The sequence below is a fragment of the Lissotriton helveticus genome, chromosome 1_1 (genome assembly GCF_964261635.1).
Source record: "Lissotriton helveticus chromosome 1_1, aLisHel1.1, whole genome shotgun sequence".
Lineage (NCBI taxonomy): Eukaryota > Metazoa > Chordata > Amphibia > Caudata > Salamandridae > Lissotriton > Lissotriton helveticus.
The window spans coordinates 1,207,036,168-1,207,060,704 of record NC_136057.1 but is presented as its reverse complement, the minus strand read 5'-3'; the positions used below and the strand labels follow the sequence as shown (position 1 = coordinate 1,207,060,704).

Below are 24,537 nucleotides of genomic sequence, written 5' to 3'. Positions count from 1 at the left end.
GGTGTGACGACTGCAGCCTGTCTGTCAAAAGAAGAAACTCCATTTAAAAACATTTGGGTGCCCAGTGCTGATGTTGCACCCTGCACCCGACTGCCACTGTGTCGCTGGTGGTGTATGTTTGGTGCTGCTTTGTGCCCCTACCCTGTGCTTGTGCTAACCCCCAAAGCTTGGCCTCTGCAACAGATCCACTTACCTGCAAGCAGTGTGGCTCCAGGCACCCCAGTCTCCACTGAAAAGCAATGGGCCAACTCCAACTTTGACCTCTGCACCCAGCCGCCCCTGTGATGCTGGTGGTGCAGTTTTGGTACCAACCTGACCCTTGCTGACCTTTCCGCCCAAAGACTGGACTTTTAAGAGGGGTACTTACCAGTTAAACATCATTATTGTTTTCCCCATAGGATACCATTGAAACTGCTTTTGAAAGTGGAAAGTATTTTTATTTAAAAATATACTTACCTTATTGCGAAGATCTTGATCTTAAAATAAAAAATAAGGATTAGTTACTTACCTGTAATCCTAGTTCTCTTCCAGGGGTATCCTCATCAAAGTCATAAGCATTAGAATAGAGTAGCGAGCATTAGAATATTCCCGCCCATGCGCGGGACCCCGGAAACAATATATTATATGTGCCCCACATATATTATAGACATATATATAAATATATATATATATAAAAATAAGCAATTGCAGCCAAATAAACAATAGAGCTGTAATATGCAGTGAAGAATTTCCACCATACAGTGAATTCTGTATTAGAAACATGAGAAACAACACCAATGCTTGTTTAGAAACGGTTTTAATGCTCAGAAAACAGTAGAAATTCTCATAACACACTGTAAGCATATACAGCTCCCAGGCTGCATTGCAAAATCCCAGTCTAAAAAGACTGAAAAGCTAACCTGTAGCTGAATGCACTAAAACTGACGCTGTGCCTTTAAGGCACCTCCGCCCCTAGCTTCCCATCATGCCTCAGGGGTTACAGTTAGGTCAGTTGTTCTTTTCGGAGACTGACAACCAAACCATGGTAATAACAGGTTAAAAAACATCTCCTATTTAATAAACAAAGTCCTTTGCCCGGGGAGGCGGGAGGGGTGCTTATGACTTTCATGAGGATACCCCTGGAAGAGAACTAGGATTACAGGTAAGTAACTAGTCCTTCTCTTCCAGGGGATCCTCATCAATAGTCATAAGCATTAGAATAGAGTAGCGAGCCTCACCTCATCCCTGCGGGCAAAGGAATCAACAGATAACATTTATATCCGTAGGCCCAAAAATAGGCCTTATTCTACCCAAATAGGTTTCTCAAGGAGGCTTGCCCTACTTGAGAATCCGCTCTGGAATCAGACTCTAGGCAATAATGCCTTGTAAAGGTATGGACTGATTTCCATGTCGCAGCCTTGCATATTTCTGACATAGGAATGTCATGCAAAAAAGCTATTGTGGCTGCTTTCCCTCTAGTGGAATGAGCTTTGGGTGATTGCAACAAAGGTTTGCCAGCCAGCTGGTATGCTAGTTTGATACAAGAGACAATCCATCTGGAGATGGATCTTTTGGCTGCTGCAAACCCGGACCTCATTGCATCATAATTGACAAAGAGTTGTTCTGTCTTTCTGGTGTCCTTCGTTCTTTCTAGGTAAAACTTTAGCACCCGTTTAAGATCTAACGAGTGCAACGACCTCTCAGCTGGGGTCGATGGGTTAGGAAAGAACGAAGGAAGGGTAATCGTTTGATTTATATGAAAATCCGATACCACTTTTGGAAGAAAAGAAGGGTGAGCCCTCATTACTACTCTGTTGTGGTGAAACACAGTGTAAGGTTCCTTGGTGCAGAGTGCTTGAATCTCGCTAACCCTGCGCGCAGAGGTTATTGCCACCAAGAAGGCCGCCTTCCAAGTGAGATGCTGCAAGGAGGCCTTGTGTATAGGCTCAAACGGTGTAGACATCAGTCTGGAGAGAACCAGGTTCAACTCCCAGGGAGGAGAAGGATTTCTCACAGGGGGATAGACCTTCTTTAATCCCTGAAGGAAATCCTTCACCACCGGGACCTGAAAAAACGATGTTTGTGTAGGTGATTTTCTGTACGCTACTATGGCAGATAGATGAACCCTAATAGAAGCGTATTTCAACCCTGATGTCGCTAAGTATAGGAGGTATGGTAGGACTACCTCTTCTTGCCCTTTGGTGGGATCAAAGCCATGGTCCTTACACCAAATGAAAAATCTTTTCCACTTGAACGCATAAGACGTCCTTGTGGAAGGTCTCTTTGCCTCTCTTAAAATATTCATACATTCCGGAGGCAGATTTAAGTGTCCATATTGCAAGACCTCAGGAGCCATGCAGTCAGGTTCAGCGACTGGAGGTTGGGATGCAGGATCCTCCCGTCCATTTTGCTCAGCAGGTCTGGCCTGCACGGCAGCCGTCTGTGTGGACACAGCGACAGATGTAACAGGTCTGGATACCACCATTGTCGCGGCCAATCCGGAGCAATTAGGATCATGTCCATGCTCGATCTGATGAGCTTGGCCACCACTTTCGGAATCAGTGCCAGAGGGGGAAAAGCATAAGCGAACATCCCTGTCCACTCCAGCAGGAGAGCGTTCCCTTGCGTCCCTGGCCGGTGGAACCTGGACGCGAAGGCGTGGCATTTGGCGTTTTCGTCGTCCGCAAATAAGTCTATGTCTGGACGACCCCAGCAACGGAAGAGTTCTTCGACCACTTCGTCGTTTAGCACCCAGTCTGGCTGATCTTCGAAGTGCCTGCTGAGTGCGTCTGCTTTTGTGTTTAGCTCGCCTGGAAGGTGCACTGCCACCACCGACAGTCCCCGAGCCAGAAGCCAGTGCCAGATTGCCTGGGCTTCCAGAGACAGAGGGCGAGATCGAGTTCCTCCCTGCTTGTTCAGATAGAACATAGTTGTAGTGTTGTCCGTCTGAACCAGGACTTTGTCCGTTGTTATTGCTGGAAAGAACGCTTTGAGCGCCAGATGAACTGCTCGAAGCTCCAGCATGTTGATGTGGTATGTCTGAAGGTTGGTCGACCAGCGACCCTGAATCTGAAGATGACCCATGTGAGCACCCCAGCCTTCTAGAGATGCGTCCGTCACCACAGACAGCGAAGGAAGAGGTTGCTGAAAAGGGACTCCCTGCAGGACATTCCGAGGGCGAGTCCACCACTGTATTGAGGTCAGCGCTGCTTGAGACAGGATGATTCGATCCTCCCAATCTCCAGTCGCTTGGTCCCACTGATCCTCCACCGACTCTTGTAGAGGCCGCATCCTCAACCTGGCGTTCGGTATTAGGAAGATGCAGGACGCCATGGAGCCCAACAGAGACGCTACGTCTCGCACCTTTGGACGAGGAATCTGAAGTAACTTTTTGCATTTTCGTCCCATGGAAGAAAGTCTCTCTTGCGAAGGAAACGCTCTTCCTAACTTTGTGTCTAGAACTGCTCCCAGATAGTGGATAGTTTGTGTGGGCTGCAGGATCGACTTTTCTGAGTTTACATGGAGGCCGAGCCTGTGTAGCTGATGGAGACACAGGTGACAGTCTTTGGTGGCTTGTCGAGGAGATGGACTCTTCAGGAGCCAGTCGTCTAGATATGGATACACAAAGAGACCTTTTTTGTGTAGACACGCCGCTACCACTGCCATGCACTTGGTGAAGACCCTTGGTGCGGATTTGAGTCCGAAAGGAAGCACTTTGAACTGGTAATGCTTGGACCCTACCAGGAACCTCAAGTACTTTCGATGACCTGGTGCAATAGGAATGTGGAAGTACGCGTCTTGTAAGTCCACCAAACACATCCAATCTCCGATCTGTAGATGAGGACATATTTGGTGGAGTGCCAACATGCGAAACTTCTCTTTGACCACCACTTTGTTGAGGAGTCGAAGATCCAAAATTGGTCTGAATTTGCCTTCTTGGTCTTTTTTGGGAACCAGGAAATATCTTGAGTACACTCCTTTCCCCCTTTGGGATAGGGGTACCACTTCGATTGCGTTTTTCTTTAAGAGGACGCTCACTTCCTTTTTGAGGAGCTCTAGTTGGTACGAGCGAGACTTTTTTGGAGGAGCCGGTTGTGGTTTCTTCCTGAAACGTAGCGCATATCCATTGCGCAGTATATTCAGCACCCACCGATCTTTCGTGATGCTGACCCACTCTGCCAGATGATGTGCAGCACTTCCTCCCACTGGAGTGGGTAACGGTGACAGAGGAAGCCACTGCTCAGGCCTTGCCTCCTCTAGGTGTGGTAGAGGACTGATTATGTCCGCCTCTACCTCTGCTTGACCTTCCTCCTCTGTATTGCGGCTTTCCTTGCGGCTTGTTTTGAGACCATTGAGGGGTTTGAACCCTCTGTTGGCCTCCCCGGTTCTTGTTGGTCTTGAAGCGTCGTTTGAACGGTGCTTTCTGTTTCTCCAGACCTACTGCCTTTACTGTGTCTAACTCGGTCTTCATCCGGGCCATTTCCTGATCGGCATGCTCCCCGAAGAGTGAAGATCCGGAAAAAGGCAGATTGAGGATGCGCTGTTGGGCATCTGGCTTGAGCCCAGTTAAACGTAGCCAAGAGGATCTCCTCGCACATATCCCATGTGAGTAGTTATGTCCAGCTAGAAGGGCGTTATCTGCTGATGAACTAATCATTTGGTTTGCCACCAAACAGCCCTCCGTCACGGTCTCCTCAAAGTCCTTCTGGTCCTCCTTGGGCAATTTCTCTTTGAATCGTTCCATGGAGTCCCATAGGGCTCTATCGTACCTTCCCAGAAGGGCTGATGCACTAGAGACTTTTAGGGATGAAGCTGCTGTGCTGCATACCTTGCGTCCCCAAGAATCTTGCGTCTTGCTGTCTTTGTCAGGAGGAACTGACGAAGAGGGAGCGACCGTGTGATTCTTCCTAGCTGAGGCTACAATAACTGAGTCCGCTGCAGGCTCACCTTTAACAAAGATAGGATCTGAGTCAGCCGGCCTATATTTTTTTTGGATACGTGCCGGTACTGCTCTGATCGTTGCTGGCGTGAGGAAAACCTCTTTGATTGGGTCCATTATTCCTGGGACTAATGGGAGCAACGGCCTTGCATATGATTTGTGATGAAGAGTCTCAAAAATCACAGTAGTGGACACCTCTGGAGTGGTCATTTCTATATTCAGCTTGTGAGCACCCCTTTGCAAAACGTCCAGATACGTGTTGACGTCGTCCAGAGGGGAAGCTCTTGAGCGAGGACTGTCTGCCAGCGTCGGAGAGTAGTCCCCTTTCGAAGATCTAGGCGAAGATGGAGGGGAGGATGAAGGAGTTCTTCTACTCCTGTGGTGAAAACGCTCCTTCCTCACCGGTGATCTCCTAGGTCGTTCCTCCCTTCGAGGAGAACGTGATACCCTCTGATGTACTGGAGATCTCGATCTCTCAGTTCGTACCTCCTTTCTAGGTGTTCGAGATTTGGGTTGCTCCCTCCTTGGCGATCGGGAGACCCTAGGGGCATGCGACCTGTCCGCTCTTATCTCTCGTGAGCGTGATCGCTCTGCCTCTTCTGGTTGCTGAAGAGGAGACCCGTGGATTGGACTCAGGTACCTTTGAAGTCTCTCTGGTGCCTTAGAATCCTTCCAATTACTCAACGGAGCATACCATCTTGGAGAGAGTCTTATATGTGAAGTGTAACCCCGCTGGGGATTCTTCTGAACCGGACTCCTACTCCTAGAAGATGACCCCGTTGACCCCGAGGCACTTGAGGAGGAATGGAGTGAAGCAGATTGTGTCACTAGGATTGTCGAAGGCACTGAAGGCGATCTCCGTCTCACCGGTGTTGGAGGACGTCTCAAAAGCCTTTCCCTCGACGTCGACCGCCTCTGCGGCGTCGACGGGGCGATAACTTTCGGCGTTGAATGCTTCGACGATGATCTGTGGTCCCTCGACGTCGATCGGTGATGATGCGCCGACGGCGGAGTCATATCCCTCGACGTCGAACGGCGTTGTCCTGCCGTCGACGGAGGTCTCGACGTCGAACGGCGTTGTCCTGCCGTCGACGGAGGTCTCGACGTCAAACGGTCTAGTCCTGCCGTCGACGGAGGTCTCGACGTCGAACGGTCTAGTCCTGCCGTCGACGGAGCTCTCGACGTCGGCCGACGTTGATCTGTCGGCGACGGAGATGTCATCGACCTGGTATGTGGCGACGGCGGAGGATCGGACATCCTCGACGACGAGCGCCGACGTGCCTTAGATGATCCCTTCCTCGACGTCGATCGTCCGAGGGGGCTCTTGCTCCTCGACGCCGAGCGCCTCCGTGGAGACGTCGACGGAGGTGTTACACTCTTCGAAGCCTGTCGACGTCGAGACGACGGCGAGTGTGATCTGTCTCTCGACGCCGACCGTCGCCTGGTTGACGGCGGCGGAGTTGACTTATGTCTTGACGCCGAACCTCTCGTCGACGGCGATCTCGTGGCTTCTCTCGACGCCGATCGTCGCCTAGTTGACGACGGCGGAGCTTTCTTCGACGACGGCGAACATCTCTTCGACGACGATTTCTTCATCGACGCCGATCTCGACGTCGACGGAGCTTTTTCTCTCGAACCGTCCATCAGATGTCGTTTTTTCAGCGCCGAGCCCGGTGCTGAGGTTGATGGACGCTCTGACTTGCCTTTGGAGGGAGTTCTGGGTCTCTTTGAACTCTTCCTCTCTGCAGATTTTCCTCTCATGGATCTCTGGGCCAGACCATAGAGCCTGTTCCTCTCTCTGTCTTGAAGTGTTCTGTCAGACAGCTTTTTACAATGAGAACAGCCTTTAGGATCATGATCCTCTGGCAAGCATAAAATACAGACCTCATGAGAGTCCGTTTTTGCCTTCTTGTGGCCACAAGAAGGACAATCATCAAATAATGATGGCATCCTGAAAGGAAAACCTCACAAAAAATTGACTGCTAAGCAGTTATTTACTTGACTATGATGTGAAAAGTCAAAGTAAATCAAAAAATTGTTCTTTTGAAGATTTTCTGACTGGAAAAGGCAGAAAAGTGTGGAGCTGAGTATCCAGGGTCCTTCCTGAAGGAGCCGGAAAGAACAACTGACCTAACTGTAACCCCTGAGGCATGATGGGAAGCTAGGGGCAGAGGTGCCTTAAAGGCACAGCGTCAGTTTTAGTGCATTCAGCTACAGGTTAGCTTTTCAGTCTTTTTAGACTGGGATTTTGCAATGCAGCCTGGGAGCTGTATATGCTTACAGTGTGTTATGAGAATTTCTACTGTTTTCTGAGCATTAAAACAGTTTCTAAACAAGCATTGGTGTTGTTTCTCATGTTTCTAATACAGAATTCACTGTATGGTGGAAATTCTTCACTGCATATTACAGCTCTATTGTTTATTTGGCTGCAATTGCTTATTTTTATATATATATATATATTTATATATATGTCTATAATATATGTGGGGCACATATAATATATTGTTTCCGGGGTCCCGCGCATGGGCGGGAATATTCTAATGCTCGCTACTCTATTCTAATGCTTATGACTTTGATGAGGATCCCCTGGAAGAGAAAGTATATTTTTCTAAAGTTGGAGTAGATCTCTTTTTTGAGTCGTGTGTCCATTATTGGTCAATACTGTGCAATAAATCTCTTCCACTCCTCTGTGTTAGGCCTAAGGCTGCTCGCCTACACTACCACTAATAGATCACTTTGGGTTTTACATTGAGCCCTGTACACTTTTGGGGAACAGCTGGACTCTGTGCACGGTATGACCACCTAGTAGGCACACCATATACAGAGCCAGCGTACTACATACTGGTCTGAAATGATTTCTTCCCACAGGGGAAAAACCCCTGTAACGTTCCCCGGACAAGTTTTGCGTGATCGGGGTGGGGATGCAGGTATGAAAGTCACTGCTTTGCAGGGGCCGTCCCTTTGGCCACATCTCCTTTGCCTCTGACCATGGTATTGTTGTGCTGTAACCTCCCATAGAGTAACATAGCTTGGAGTGCTGTTGCTGGCACTGAAAAGTGGAAGGTGGGTCAGCAAAAGTGGGTTTGTCCCTCCTCTTTACTGGGGCTTGCAAAAGGCGCCTGGGAGGTTGGGGGGGGGAGGGGGATGTTTGAAGAGCACCCATGGCCTCTTGGCTGTGTAAGTATCCTTCTTGCCTGTAGCTGAAGAGATTTTCACCATCAAACAGCAGGTTTAACAGATGCTGTTGATCACTGGCTTAAAGCTAGATACATGAAGCCAATCATGGCGCTGAATTAGGTCACTGTAGTTAATACCACTGGTTGTAGTATCGGCAGCTGCAAGGGAGCAGTGGATAGTGGTGTTGGGTAGGATTTTCCCATCTGAGACTAGTTTTTGACCTCATTGTCTGTTTGGTAGGTGCTGGAGTAGTTCCCCTATCTCATCCCACTGGGCTCTATCATATCGAGAGAGCAATCCAATCAAATTTGCAATTTCGAATGTGTGGCAAACAGCATGCCAACCCTGTTGCCTGTTGTGTCCTGGAAAGGTGAACAGTGGTGGCCCTATACCTCACTTCATGGTAAAAAGTGGTGTCATCTGATAGGGAAAGTTTGGCCAGATATAGGTCCGGATCTGTTTCCGTCTCCCATGGAATAGACAGTGTAGTCATGCCACAGGTCATTCCTAGGCTCTGTGTCAAAAGAGGCCAAGGATACTTGGAATGACACGGAGGGCAGTACTGCAACAGAGTCCTTCCCATCACTGTCAGGGCCGGTCTGGGAACCAAAACCGGCCCTGGCAAAGTGCTCGGCCGCCCCCCCGCCCCCCTAGGTGGAGGTTGGGCTCTTTGCCGGGGCCGGTTTTCGGCCGATTTTGTTACGGGCCGATTTTGCAGCTAAGCTGCAAAATGGCCCTGTAACAAAAACGCCCCCCTGAGGCCCAAAACCGGCCCCCACCCTTGCGGAGCACCGGGGGATTGCCCGGCGCCCGCAACGGCCAGTCCGGCCCTGATCACTGTGTGGGCATTGTCGACGAAAAGAAACAAAGACAAGGCAGAAGGCTCCACAAGATACAAATTAAGTCTTTTCACACCATCAGGAGGGGATACACTGAACAATGCCAAACACAATTGCCACAAGACGTCGACCCAGAGCTAGGTCGATAACGCATTCTAACCCAATGGTGGAAAGAGAACAATCTAACAATGGAGCCAATGCACATTACCAGTCATAGGAGGACTTCTTTCAACAAGATGCACACGTCCGAGCCCAACACTAGATGGTAGGAGTACGCAGAGCATGTATATCTACAGTCACACATGCCACGTAGAGCAGTATTTTCTACATTTTACAACAAAGGGGGCCAAAAATACAAGTTCGTGATGCGCTGGCATTTCACATCAAAACATTAAAACAGTACTACTTTGACACCACAGGTCTATTTTGGAGATGTGAAGAAACAGAAGGCTTCAAAATTCATATTTGGCAGGAGTGAGTACAGATACAAACGTTACAAAAAGAAATTATCAGTCACATCAATAGGCTCTTTCAGTAAATCAGTTAAGAGCCGCTAGAGTGATTATGTTGAATAAATGACTTTTTACCTTGTTATAAAGAGGTTCAACACCTAGTTCAAACTATCAACAAACATATATACTACTTAAAGAAAATCTCCACAGCTGATTAGTCATATTTCCAGGCAAGCAGTTCATCACACAAACTAAACACTTATCAAGATAGCTGATAAGGTGACATTCAATAAAACAAAATTAAAACAGTTGAACACGACAAAACGTTTTCTTTTAATTTGGAGCGATCATTACAAGTGCCATATGTAGGAAGGTGGATACCTGACTATGGTTACCCCAGATTTTTTGCCTTGTGTTTAGCTGGTTTTCGACTTAGTTGGCCTGGGATCCTGCTAATCAGGGCCCCAGGCTATCTGCTCTCTCTATGAAATGGACTCCATGTACCTTAGGTACATAACTAATTGGATATTGGGTCACCTTATGCGCCCCTGTATAGTGTACTATAGGTACCCAGGGCATAGGTGAATCCAAGGCCTACCAGGGGCTGCAGCATATCTTTTGCCACCCCTGGCTGGCCATCCAAACTGACACAACTGGCTGATCACTCAGCTGGGGCAAGGTCGTGTAATCACCCCTTCCTTAGATATAGTATTCCTATGTCTAACCTTAAATCTGGACACATATGCACATATAAGTCACTCCTAAGGCAGGCCTTAACAATCCTGAAGGCAGAGTGCTTGGTTTTATGTGAGATGGTGCTCTAGCATGAGCTGAGCCTGTCTGCAGCTTTCGGAACCATGTCCTTATAGCTGTTCCAGGCTATTGCCATACCATATACCCTTAAGTGCATTATAATCCTCGCGGTTATTACTAACTTTGGTTTGGCTTTATCAAAACATGTCGTGTAAGGTGTCATACGCTTTGGAATACTACCCCCTCGCCAGTTCTGGCTACGGGGGTAGCATTCCACCCTTCTAGAGGGAAAAGACAAGTTACTTCCATTAATCCCGGTTAAAGTTAACCAGAGCCTCAGCATCAAAAATGGATGCTGCTGCCACAGACACAAGTCTGACCTCCTGCTGCTGGGAGTCCTTCCAGCGAGGGAGGCTTGGACAATAGGTTTCCTGTCACAGGGAGGTGCTAGCACCACCCCAGACATGAGATAGTGGATTGGGGCAGGGAGGGCTGAATGAAATGAGACACTGCCTGGGGCACACAAGGTGTCCCATGCATAGTCCAGTTCAAACCGGTGCTGGGGCACTCCAGCTCCAGCTCTGGCGCGGAACTGGACAAAGGGAAAGGGGTGTAACCACCCCCTTCCTGGGTCCCACCCATAGGAGGGACCTAGCAGGTAATCCAGCCCCTAGATTTGCAATAAAGGTAGGAGCTGTGTCCGTAGACTTTAGATAATCCTGACTGAAACTCTGATACGAAACTCTGGACCCTTCGACATCCTACTCGACGTAGAAGACTGAAGAATCTCCCTTGTGGTCAAGGAGTGACCACCCTGTGCAAGCAGGCACCATCAAGCGCTCAACGGTTTGCTTTGTCGTTGCTCCCGCCGGAGCTTTAACACAGAGCCTGACAAGACCTGGACTTCCAGACTTCCTTTGACCCAATCCACAGCCACAGCAAAGCTGAGACCCGTGGAGGCGACGCGAGACGTGGGACCAGCCATCTTGGAAAGCCAGCGAATTGCTTTCCGTTCAACTTCTGAGGCACCCTCGAAGTTGTGCATTGGGGATTGAGAAGCCCCAGCCCCGAGCACCAACTGCACCGAAGATCACTTCTCCACACTCACCGAGTGCTGCGTGGGGCCCTTTTGCATTTTCCTGCTCGACGAGTCTGTCCGGTCACTTGCCCGTCGGCTAGTGGTCCCTGCGATGACGAAACTTTGAATTTCCAACACTGGTCTGGTTGCTCCAGACTGGCCCTTGCTACCCTGAAAAGGAGCAGCCCATCAGACCTTGCTGGTCTGATCCAGAAGCCATCTTCGATTCCTGCGTGGGTTGCATTTGCCAAGGCCTGTTGATTCTGAATCGAGAACCAACACCGCCATCAACTAGAGCCTTCGTGGGACAGTCCGTGCCCAGCTCCTGGTCATCGTCGACACCTCCTGGTCCACGTGGCAGCGGAGAGAAGCTTCACGACAGCGCCTGATCGCATCCCGACATCGCCTGGTTCCTTCCTGGTCACTGGCTAGTGACCCAGACTCTGTCCCCTCTGCTTTCAGGTACTCTTCATCTTCGATCCACCCTTGGATCCAACTGGACTCTTCTCTCCTGGTCGCCTGCAGCATCTTTTCTCCAAGGCTCCATAGAACTCCACAACGAAACTCCTAACTCTATAACTTTCTAACTTTAAGCACCCATTGACTTCTATAGGTGCACGCGTGTGCATTTAGACACTGCACCCACATCCCGTGGGCCTCCTGCTCCCTAACTACTGTTAGTCCAGTGTAGCCCCAGCGATTCCCAAGGCCCTAGGCCTTACCATTGTTCGTGACGTGGTACTTATACCACTATTTTGGTATATGGTTTAACGGGCCACCAGGGCCTATTCATATTGTGCAACTTATTGTATGTTATATTAAGTTCCTTGTTATACGCTTGTGCTTCTGTGCTCTTAAAGAGTACAAGGGGTTGTTTAGAAATAAATGCATATATATTTTAAATATATAACCTGTGTGGTGGCCTTTCATTTGGTATTAAAAGGTTTGCATATGGTAAAACAGCTGGCTTTACATGCCCTCTTGAGTTTAGCCTAAGACTGCTTTTGTCCATGCTACCACTAGGATAGCTGGTCTATAAGGTTGACTTTACAACTATCACCATAAGGGTTGTTTGGACTGGTGCAAGGTGCTCACTAGAATAGTGAACATCATATACCAGGCCAACTTCTCACACCATAGAAGCCATCAACAATATTCTATGAAACGTTTTAGATCTGCAGACACAGTACATTGTTGTGATCACCACTATACACTACAATTAAGCAAGCATGTCTTCAAGACCAATATATTTTCATTCTGTTCACAAAAAGACGTTTACGCATCTGGAAGCTGTACTCGATTTAACTGGGCAATGGTCTAGCTAGAAACAATACCCTTACAAGGAGAATAAGGCTACAATGATAGTGATGCCATTAGTAAGTAACAGACATTAAGTCAATATATGAAAAGCATGCAATATTATTTGCCTGATAGCTAAATGGATAACATTGCTTACCTTGATCCCATGTGAAGGGTTTTGGAGGCTCTATCTTTGGCTGCTCTGGTAAATGTAGTCCTGTTTCACTGTTATAGCCAATAGCTTCTGCATCTCTTCTTGCACGCCTGATGACAATACCACCTTGATCTCGTAAACGCACTGCAGCCCTATAGAATGATGTGTCTTTGGCATTGTATTTCATGCAGTTGTCTATCATGAGATTGAAATCCTCTTCAAAGTCATTAAAGTTCCTATATACCTGGCATTCCAAACGATTTTTCATAGTGGAGAAATCCATGGGGCGTTTAATGTGATCCAAGTAATCTGGAACCTAAAAAGACAACAGTAATTCATGTATCTCATCAATAAAGACAAAAGTTACATTAATTATCAATGGACCAGGAATAAAGTCTAGTGGAAATTATTAAAAACATTCTGTAGTTGAGATAATCTGATGTCTTTGGCAAGATGATATGTGAAACTCAGAATGAATACTTGCGATGATAGGTTGTTCTTCTCCGGGTTCTCCGGGTCGGGCTGGGGGAGGCATTGGTGCTAAGGATAGTTGTGGGACCTCTGGTGTATCGTTTAGTAATAGGGACTACTGTGACCGACTAACTAAATGCACTTTCAAACCTATTGGTGATGAGTTGTCAAAGATGGAGGCCTGTGCTCATAATACTGTCTGTAATATAAAATCTTAATAAACAGATTTCTGCAAACACTTTATATAAAGTACACTGAGTAAAGCTCACAAGGCTTAAAGTGCATTGTTGAAGCAGACTACTGCAGTAGGATAAAGAAATCATCATCAGGTATTACGGACTGTAGGAAAGTGCCCCTTTTTTGACATGGTCACCCCTACATTTTGGCTGGTACATGATGTTATTTTGACTGGAAGAGTAGTGGGTTCCTGGTAACAAGGTTCCCAGTGCCAGATCTCTTTCCTCAAAACTGCACAATTGTTCCCCCACCTGGCAATACCTTTAGCCCCCACTATAAGGCCCTGGTAAATGGTACCCCTGGTACTAAGGTCCTGAACTACTAAAGAGGGTCCTACAAGGTCTGCAGCATGAAATGTGCCACCATAAGGGATCCCTCACCAAACTCATTCAGGGCTGCCTTTGTTGCCTGCGTGTGTTGGTGCAGACAAAAGTGAAAACATGACATGACACATTCCTGTGTGCCATGTCACCTAACCCTGCATTTAGTAATTGGCAGTCAACCCTATAAAAGGTTTCCAGCCCTAGGGCAGGGTGCTTATTATTACAAGTGAGGGCCTACCTTCATGAGCAGATATGCCCCTGTGCTCGTCAGTTCCATTACTACCAGTGCAAGTTAAAACATGTGCTCGACACTGGTGAAAAGGTGTTCTTCCAGCTACAGGATGGCTTCACTGAAAATTGGGATGTTTGCTATAAAACATCTTATATTCACGAGGCCACCCTGATTCCAGTGGTGGATTTGTGAATACATGCACACAGAGGGCACCTTAGAGGTGCCCCCTTAAAACCTACCCGCCTCTGGTGTATTGGCTGACTGGTATCTGCCAGCCTGCCACCGAGACAGATTTCTGATCTTCCAGGGTGAGGGCCTTTACTCTCAGGAGGTCAGAAACAAAGTCTGCACGGGAAGAGGGTGTTCACACTCTGTTGGAACCTGGTTCTTTATGTGATATAGCAAACATTTGATATAGCATGAAAAGAATCCATGGGTTCCCTTATGAGTAGACAGTGGCTTGCTCTGCATTCCCAAAGTGCCTTGTTAGGCAGTAGTGTAGTTGAGCAGCCTTAGGCTTGACATAGAGGAGTGCAAGACGTCTGAAAATACACACAATGATCAATAAATGATAGACACGACTCAAGGGGGTCCACACCGATTTAAAAAATAGCAAATATATTTATATATGTTTAGGCATCAAAGAAAAATCATTCAAATATGTAAGTTTTTAAATATAAATTATTTTCTGTTCAAAAAGAGGACACATGCAATTTCTGTGTTCTGTAATGTTATCCTATGGAAGGAAGAACAATGTGTGCAAAGAGGTATAGTACAGCGACTTAGGGGACCAATCTCCAGGAGCTAAGGTGGGCAAGGTCCAAGGCATCACCAGCAGTGCACTAGCAGTTCACCAGCGGCACAAAAGCGGCAGGGTGCAGCATGGTGCAAAACAGCGTCAGGAGCCCAACAATATGGAGATCAGTCACTGTGAAAAAAGGCTGCTGCTCTGGTCGAAAGGCAAGTTGGGTTGAACTACAGGGGGGTTCAAGTCTTGCGATGCGCGAGGACGTAAGGACACCTGGGTGTAGGAAGCCGTCTGTTTATACTATACCATAGTGAGGTATAGTGTGCACAGAGTCCAGTGAAACCCAAAAGGTCGACAGAGGTAAAGTAGATAGCACCGCACTCTCTATTTGTGGAAGTGTGGTCGGGCAGTAAGGCTTTATCAGAGGACAGTGTTAAGCATTTGTTGTACACACGCAGTCAGCAAATGAATCCACACACTCAAAGACTGAACTTCAGACCATTTGTTTTTGTAAAAAATATTCTTTTAGTTATTTTATTCCCTAGAACCAAGCAAGCCTGGCACAGGTAAGCAATACATACTTTACAGTAGTAATGCAGTTGTAGCACAGTTTGAATTGCAATTGTATATGCATGTTGTTTTAATTACAGTATTGTTACTGAAAATGAAATGCTTTGCAACTACAATACATATACTATGTATAAGCTTTTTGGTCAAATGACCAGTAGATTACTTTGCAGATTACTTTTCTTACACAGTATTGTATACCTGGATACTCCACTGGAACATTTCCTGTAAACAGGCGAGTAAAAGCGTTTTTGTTATTTAGTACAATTTTAAAAGGATCTCTTAGGTTTTCCAACTCCACACTTAGAAACTTTTCATAGAAAAACAGTCATGGTATCCTATGGAGGAAAATCGTGTTATCGGTTAACAGGTAAGTACTTTGTTGTGGGAGTTGGTATTCTGGGGGCAGACTCAGGGTTCCCCAAGGTCAAGGATGCACTCATGTTGCACCCTCAGCGGCACTAGGGTGGCCGGGTGCAGAATGCTGAGGCCCAATGTTATCCAAAGGGGGATAGGGAGCCTTGGTTGGTGGCTGCTGACCAGCAGGCCACAAGGTTGTGGGAGCCAAGCTCCTGGTGTTAGGCTTAGGGCAGATGGAGAGAGGGAGAGAGGGGGAGAGAGAGGGGGAGAGAGGGGGAGAGAGAGGGAGAGAGAGAGGGAGAGAGAGGGGGAGAGAGAGGGGGAGAGAGAGGGGGAGAGAGAGGGGGAGAGAGGGGGAGAGAGGGGGAGAGAGGGGGAGAGAGGGGGGGAGGGAGAGAGGGAGAGAGGGAGAGAGGGAGAGAGGGAGAGAGGGAGAGAGGGAGAGAGGGAGAGAGGGAGAGAGGGAGAGAGGGAGAGAGGGAGAGGGGGAGAGAGGGGGAGAGAGGGGGAGAGAGGGGGAGAGAGGGGGAGAGAGGGGGAGAGAGGGGGAGAGAGGGGGAGAGAGGGGGAGAGAGGGAGAGAGAGGGAGAGAGAGGGAGAGAGAGGGAGAGAGAGGGAGAGAGGGAGAGGGAGAGGGAGAGGGAGAGGGAGAGGGAGAGGGAGAGGGAGAGGGAGAGGGAGAGGGAGAGGGAGAGGGAGAGGGAGAGGGAGAGAGAGAGAGAGTGTGTGTGTGTGTGTTGGGGGGGTTACTGCAACAAGAACCCAGCTCCCTACACAAGGCCCCCACCAGTCAACAGGCTCGGAAGCTCAGCAAAAATCTGGGAGAGTTTTCCTAGTATGTCAGGCAAGGAAGAGTGAGGCTGGACTGTTGCAGGGCCTACTCTGGTTTACATCCTCCTGTCCAGGTCATTCCCTCTAAGGAGCTGGGAATGACTTCTCTCTGGAATCTCCAACTAACCTTTTGGTCCCACTTTCAGTTAAAGGCTAGGAAGAACTCATCATCTGAGAGATGATCCTCAAAAGCCAAACTAGCAACCCCAGGAGGTATACTAGTAGGCTTGTCTTTAGGACAAGAAGAGTCCTTGATTAGGTAAGCTGTCTACTTACAGTTAAGGAACCCCAAGCCTTCTTGGGGTCCCGGCCCTTACACTGGTATCCACCTTTGTGTTGTGAGATGTCTCAGAGCCAACACTACTTATTTATTTATTTATTTTATTTATTTATGCAATTTTTAAAGCGCTGCAATTACCCAGGGGTGTCTTGGCGCTGTGAGCTATGTTTGATACAACTAATGTTAGATCTCTGAAGCGTTTCTTTATGTACTTTCTGAAATAATCAAGTTATTGGGAGAACAACCATGTCTTTAGTTGCTTTCTAAAGATAATCCGATGTAGAACTGGTTTTTATGGTAAGGGGAAGAGAGTTCCATAATTTTGCAGCCGCGATGGTGAAGCATCTGTCACCCCAGTTAACTCTCCTCGTTCTGGGTATGTGAAGCAGGTGAGCAGTATTAGAGCGAAGCGTTCTGGGGGTGGTAAGAGGTTTGAATGAGTTCCTAAGAAATTTAGGTCCAACGTTGTTAATTGCCTTATAGACAATACAAAGGGACTTAAATTTTGTACGACTTCTAATCGGAAGCCAATGTAGTTGTTTCAGATGTCCAGAAACGGAACTGAATTTTGAAATGCCCAGTAGAACTCTAGCTGAGGCATTCTGTATCATTTGGAGTTTGGAGATGACCTTTTCTTGTGCATTGAGGAGGAGGACATTACAATAGTCAGTGCGTGAGAACACCAGTGTTGAAATTAGTGTTTTTCCTGCTGTTATAGGAAGATAAGGAAGGAGTTTCTTGATTTTCCGTAGGATGTTAAATGATGATGAGACTACCGAGTTCACATGATGGTGAAAAGGAGTTTATCATCAAAAACAACTCCTAAGTTTCTAACTTTACTGACTGGTTCAGGTGGATTGCCCATTTCCTCCGGCCACCATAAGGGGGACCACAAAGGCTGAATCTTACCAAACAACATTACTTCCGTCTTTGTTGAATTCAGTTTTAGACAGTTGGAGGACATCCAACTGCTAATGGCCCTCATACCATCTTTGAAGTTTGCTGCTATTGTAGGACCGTCTCTATGTACAGATAATACCAACTGGGTATCGTCGGCATATGTTGTTAAATTGATGTTGTAGGCTTTTATTACCCTCGCTAAGTCCAAAACATAGATATTAAAAAGGGTCGGACTTAGCGAGGAACCCTGTGGAACTCCACAAGGAAGAGAAAAAGTGGGAGAGGTATATGTGCCTAATTTAACTGCCTGTTTACGGTCTGCCAGAAAAGATGTAATGAGATCCCTGGCTTTGTATTTGATACCGATGGCCTCGACACGGTCGATCAAAGTAGAATGATCGACCGTGTCGAATGCCGCTGATGGGTCCAGCAAAATCAACACAGCCTGTCCGCCGTTATCCATCGTTGTTCTTATTTCATCTGCAGCCTTGATCAGGGCAGTTTCTGTCCCGTGACCTTGTCGGAAGCCGAACTGGGTGTCATCTAAAAGGTCATGATTATGAATGAATTCGGACAGCTGTTTATTCATGACTGATTCAAAGATCTTAGCTGGGAACGGAAAGGATGCTATGGGACGGTAGCTGGAAGGTAGTGAAGGGTCTAGTGATGGTTTTTTGAGAAGTGGTTTAATTATAGTATTTTTCCATATTGTTGGGTATGAACCTGTTGAGAACATAGCGTTACAGATGTGTGTCAGCGGTAAGGTAATGATGTCTGAGATAGTATTGAGTATAGAAGGGTGACAGGGATCCAATGGGGAGCCAGATTTAATTGACGAGATTAATTTATGAGTATATTGCGGATGTATCTTAGTAAATTCCATAAGAACTGGTGAGTTCAGATTTATTTGTGTGTTTGTTGGTTGAATGGTATTGGAATTTGGAGTGAAGTCCTCGAATATAGACGTAACCTTTTCAGCGAAAAAGTCCGCCAATGCATTACAGAGGGTTTGAGATGTTTCAGTGGGCGGGTTTGAAGGTTCTGCAAGATGGTTTACTACTTCAAACAGTTTTTTCGTGATACATTTGGCCTGGTCTATTTGGGTGGTATAGTAGATTTTTTTTCTATAGATATTCTCTGCTTGTAGTTATAGAGTGCAGCTTTATATGTTATTTTATCTGCTGAATTATAATGTTTGCGCCAGTGGCGTTCTAAGTTACGGCAGTGTTGTCGTTGTAATCTTAGTTGTTCAGAGAACCAAGGAGCCGAAGGGATTTTCCTGTTGTATTTAGATGTTCTAGTTGGAACTAGTGTTGTAAATGCTCCTTCCAGGATTGAAGTATATCTAGTGGCTGCAGTATTTGGATCTGTTTCAGTATCTATACAGACGAATGCATCAGTGAGAGTCTGTGTAAGATGAGCATGGTCAAGGTTTCTCCAGTCTCTGGTGGTTTGGTAAGGGTTTGGTGATATATTTTTACATGCCGAGGTTTTGATTTTGATATCAAATAAAATTGCAGAGTGATCGGACCATGTTAGAGGTAGTATTTTATTTATGATGATATGTGGATTGTTGGTAAAGATACCATCAAGCGTATGTCCTGCTTTGTGTGTGGGAGTCATGATCAGTTGTCTAAGTTCCACAGGAAGTAAATCGTTGATGAGCTGGAAGGTGTCTCTATCGGTTAGGGATTCCAGATGGAAATTGAAATCTCCTAGTAAGATGAAATATTTATTTTCAACAGCTAGCTCACTCAGTTGATGAAGTTGTGACAGAAATGCAGTACAGGAGCCGGGGGGTCGATACAGTAGAGTACCCATAAGTGACTGGTTGGCAGCAAGCGTAACTGTGAAGGCAAATGCCTCACAGTGCGTATGCTTTAGATCAACAGCTTTGACTCGGAGGCTGTTGCGGTATATTATTGCAATCCCTCCACCTTTTTTAGTTGATATGCGATCTTGCCTGTAGACACAGCAGTCTTCTGGCATGGCGGCTTTGAAATCTGGTCCTGATGCATCATCTCCCCATGTTTCCGTTAGGAACAGGAGGTCGATAGCATGTGTGTTGATTAACTCTAATATATCTATTTTATGGCAAGGAAGCGAGCGGACGTTCACAAGCGCCGCCCGTATTAGTTTCTGTGGTGTAGTTGTTTCCCGAGTATTTTTTGTGCAAAGTGTACATGTAAATGGGCCTCCGATCGGATCAGCATATGAGCATATCGGAGGATCGTGAGCCTTGCATAGGGTTTTATTTAAGGAAGTGAGTTGACTGGAGGTATATACAAGCCTAGATGACTCAGAAGATGCAGGGGGGTTGGCCCTAGGCCGTGTCTGGTCGAGGACGGGCGCAGACGGGCTTGGCTTTGGCGCGGCTTCGGCGCGCGCACGGCGCGCCCGCTGCGCCAGCCCGCTGCGCCGTCTGGCCATGACACACATTATATAGGGTTAGGAGGGTGGGAGTCCGGCGCGACTAGAGCGCTCACCCAACCACTCCAAAGATGGCGCCCACCGCCGCCAGACGCCTGTTAGAAATCGTCTAAAATCGGTAGGAAAGAGTGAATTTGTAGCGTGTGAAGGGTGTTCGAGTTCCTGTATATAAATTCCCCAAATTATCCTAATGTAAAAAGCCCCCCGATTAAAATTTATCGAGCGATCTAAAATGCTTCCTAAAGAGGTCAAAATGCCTTGATACTTGATAGTTTTTTGGGGGCCTACAGAGGACTCTCTTCCTTTATAGTCTGCCACCTTTTTCTCTTGAGGGGCATAGCAACCCCTTTCTTTTGGTCACCCCTCCATGACTAGTTTTTGGAAAACTCTTGTTTTTACCCCTTCTTCTCCCACTCTTACTTAACAGATGTTCTTTCATAGGCAAATTAAAAAGCCCATCATAATCTTACACCTGACTTCCCTTCAACCAACCATCCAGTGTTTTCACTGAAAAATCTACAAAATCCATCCAGGACTGACTCTGGGTTTTCTGAGTCTCCCTGAATCTGACCTTATATTCTTCAGTGGTGAGTCCAAATCCCTCAATCAGGGTATCATTCATGAGGCCATTGGACTCAGCATCTACCTCATTCAGTGTCAGGAGGCAATCCCTACACTTTTCTGAGACCACTTCCCAAAGAAGAGAGCCCCAATACTACTTCTCCAGCTGCCTAATTTTACAGGCCCTCTCAAAGGCTGTAAAGTGTAAACCATTTGGTGATATCATCACCAATGTTCCCTCTAATTTTTTTTCTCTCTGTGCGGCAGTATAAGGTCTCTGTGCGCTGAAGCCATGGCTCTGTGCGCCAAGACCACGACCGCGCGTGTGGGTGCAGCGAGAGGGGTTCCTGCTTGTTGTGCAGATTAGGGACCTAGGTACTGGAATGCAGAGGCCTGCTTGATGGGACAGGCGGGGCTGGACTGGGAACCCAAAGCTGCCCTGGCAATTTTTACGGAACGGAGGGGGAGAGGGGGTGTCAAGCACTACTGCTGAACAAAACTGGTCCCCAGCACTGCTGCTTTTGTTACTGGGGCTGATATAGCAGCATTGCTGCAAAACTGCCCCGAGAACAAAACAGGCCCCCACTGCTCCTAAACTGGCTCCCACCCTTCCAGTATCCCGGGCAAACACCCGAAGCCTGCTACAGCCAGTCCGGCCCTGGGGAAGGCCTTCGTGTTGGAGACTGGCATACACTGGTTGTGTCACGTTGGAAATGAACAGGTGCAGAGCAGAGCATCTGTAACTATGGCAAAATTACACTAATGTATATTAGGAAACCAGGGCAACCTGCCTCATTCCACAGCGCCAGTGAACCTCTGCTTTCCTAACTAACTACACAGCCGCGGCTGAGGGACATCTTAAGGATTTTAAGGGCCCTAGGCCAAACATATTTAGGGGCCCCTGTGTGGATCACCTTTGAATTTATGATTCAGTTTCAGCTCTCTCGTGTCCTCTTTGGCCAGATAACCAACAGCGCACTGACACACAGGTTCAAATTCTCAATGTGTTTATAGTTAATATTCAGGGATAGTGATGTATTTTCCAATATTGTAATATAGTAGAAGCTCACTAACACTACTGCAAATAATCACTGTGACATCCTCCCATTTCTCATATCTGAGATCCTGTTTGGATCTAAAAGAAACATTTTTCATGAATGTTACATGAAACAAAATCACATTTGTCATAAAATGTCTAACCGAGCGCGCACCTTCTGGGCAACAGTGGAGGTGACAAATGAAGAGGAGGCAATACTAAGGAGGGACTAACAAGCCCATTTACGATTTAGAAGCCAGCATTTATGTGATGTCCATCACCACCCCCTTTTCAGAATCGTTTTGGCCACTATAGGAGTGGCAGGGTATGCTCAGATGTGAGTCCCTTGCTCACTGCACCATCAGGATTCAAGCAAGCCGGGCCGAAGACGGCTGCAATGCCAGAAACCGGTCCCCGGAAGCTTGTTTCCTTTCCAGTAAAGAATTGGCTTGGTAGTTTGGTCTGCCCTGTTCCCATGATGCACTGGGCCAGGGACAGACTAATTTGCATGTAGCCAGGTTCTGAGCTGGGATGGTGCAGTGAGCTAAAAAACGGTGATGGATCAAGCCCTGATCTTTTGACTGGGTATGAGTGTTCTGTTTAATTCAGATGCTCTGTCCATCACCACCCCCTTTTCAGAATCGTTTTGGCCACTATAGGAGTGGCAGGGTATGCTCAGATGTGAGTCCCTTGCTCACTGCACCATCAGGATTCAAGCAAGCCGGGCCGAAGACGGCTGCAATGCCAGAAACCGGTCCCCGGAAGCTGGTTTCCTTTCCAGTAAAGAATTAGCTTGGTAGTTTGGTCTGCCTTGTTCCCAGGATGCACTGGGCCAGGGACAGACTAATTTGCATGTAGCCAGGTTCTGAGCTGGGATGGTGCAGTGAGCTAAAAAACGGTGGTGGATCAAGCCCTGATCTTTTGACTGGGTATGAGGGTTCTGTTTAATTCAGATGCTCTGTCCATCACCACCCCCTTTTCAGAATAGCATTTAGGACAGGCAATGACACAAGCCAATGGCAAATATGGGCGGAGAGTAGGCGGTTCTTCTATTCGCTACTCCACCACAACATGTCTCGCATAGCAGCGCATGCACGCTAGCTCTAGGCTCGACCTAAAATCCTAAGTGTCATGTAGTGCGCGGTATCGATGCATAATCTGCCTGTAGCCTGTCTGCAGTGTCGGGTGCTTACATCATTGCAGAGTATGCAACACAGTGACGCTGTCTCTATGGAGAATTGATACCATGAGTCACATTTTCTTAATTGGCGGCTGATGATCTTTGAACGTGGTATGTCATCGTACCTGCCCCAAACTAAGTGAGTCAGTGAAAGAATTGAGTTCCACTTTCTCAAGGGTGGGCCGAAGAGTTTTCTGACATAAAAAATAAAATAAAACGTGAGTGCAAAAAGTGCATTTTGGGCACAACTTTCCCATCACGTTTTAAAAAGCTTAGCCAATGAGATGACACAGAATATTCTAGCACGTTTATGATGTACCAAGCAAACCCGGGTAGATGGAGAACAAAGAGGGGAATTTGAAACTAATAGCTTAGACAGTTGTCACAGTCTCCGAATTATTATTCACAAATAAGATAAAGTGATCTTCAAAAAAAGGGCTATGAAGCCCCCTACGATGTTTATTTACTGTACTGCATGCAGCCCCTGGCTCGCAAGCCATCACGTCTGGAAACGTCAGACATCTGGGAGCGTTTAATATACACCAGGAGGCGTGTGCAGTGGAAGAAGAATTATAGGAAGGAAGCAACGCTGCAGTTTTCACATAAAAAGATCACGCAGCTTTAGATGATGCAGCTGGGTCCCTCTTCCCCTCTGCCTCATGCATTCCGTACCCAGCCTGTCCACACCAAGAATGATCTGCTTTCACCCAGAGTCCAGCTCCACACCACCTAAAACAAACTGCACTGAGCCTGCAAAATCTACACCCTGCACACAGCAGACATACCAGCTCTGTTACGTCTAGGGCTACTGCACAACGAGGATCCCGACCCTAGAGCCTGCACGAGGATCTACAGAGCCTAGAACCTGCTCTGCTAAGGATGCCTAGCATTCACTTTTGTCCCAGAATCTGCTGTACTCTGAGGCCCAACTGCATCCAATTCCAAATCCTGCTATACTCTGAGCCTGTAATGAACACAGAACTCGCTGTCTGAGCCTAGCTCTAGTTCCTGCTGCACTCTGAGCCTAGCTGTGCATGCAGAGCCTGTTTCCAATCCCAGCTCCCCTGCATGGCATGTGTGGTGTGTGACCCTGGGCACATCATTGTCGGCTGCTTCTGCATGGACATAAAAGACGGGCTTGGCCTGGCAGCCAACTGGGTCCAGTGCCTCGTGGGTATTCTTCTGGAGCCACGGGGCACTTGGAAACCAGAGATTTTTAAAAAAGGCCGCTTTTGGGGCTCTTATCCTGCCTCCTCACACCATGCCACGTACTGCCCCCTGTCCTCGTAAAGCTGGGACTCGTGAATGTAGGCCTCCTGGGATTGTTAAGGAAGAACCCCCCAGCAAGTCGAGGAGCACGATGGGCGCTTTCACTATCACTAACATATATTAGTGATTGTGAAGGCACATGCCGTGCTTTAAGCCTTGCTGCATGCCTTTTGTTAATAGAGCGCGGCAGGTTGCGTGTCTTTTTAAAAAGTTTTCATGTTAATTGCAGCACCCGACATACTAATACATGGGCTGCATTTAAGGTGAAAACTTTCAAAAAGGCACACAATCTGTCTGCAGCCGCACTCTATAAACAAAAGCCATGCAGCAAGTCTAAAAGCATGACGTGGCTTTCACAATCACTAATATATGTCAGTGATTGTGAAAGCGCACGGCACGTTGGGCCTATAGTCTTACTGCGTGCCCTTTCTTCATAGAGATC

General features: G+C 47.3%; 1 protein-coding gene across 3 annotated transcripts in view; it reads right to left on the bottom strand.

The window, feature by feature from the left end:
* BRD1 (bromodomain containing 1) overlaps positions 1–24,537 on the bottom strand; it is a 552,010-nt gene that overhangs the window by 397,299 nt on the left and 130,174 nt on the right. For all 3 annotated transcript variants that reach the window (XM_078679620.1, XM_078679637.1, XM_078679628.1), the window contains exon 6: positions 12,674–12,986. In XM_078679620.1, the coding sequence (XP_078535746.1) occupies positions 12,674–12,986 (313 nt within the window). The remainder of the gene's footprint in view (positions 1–12,673; positions 12,987–24,537) is intronic.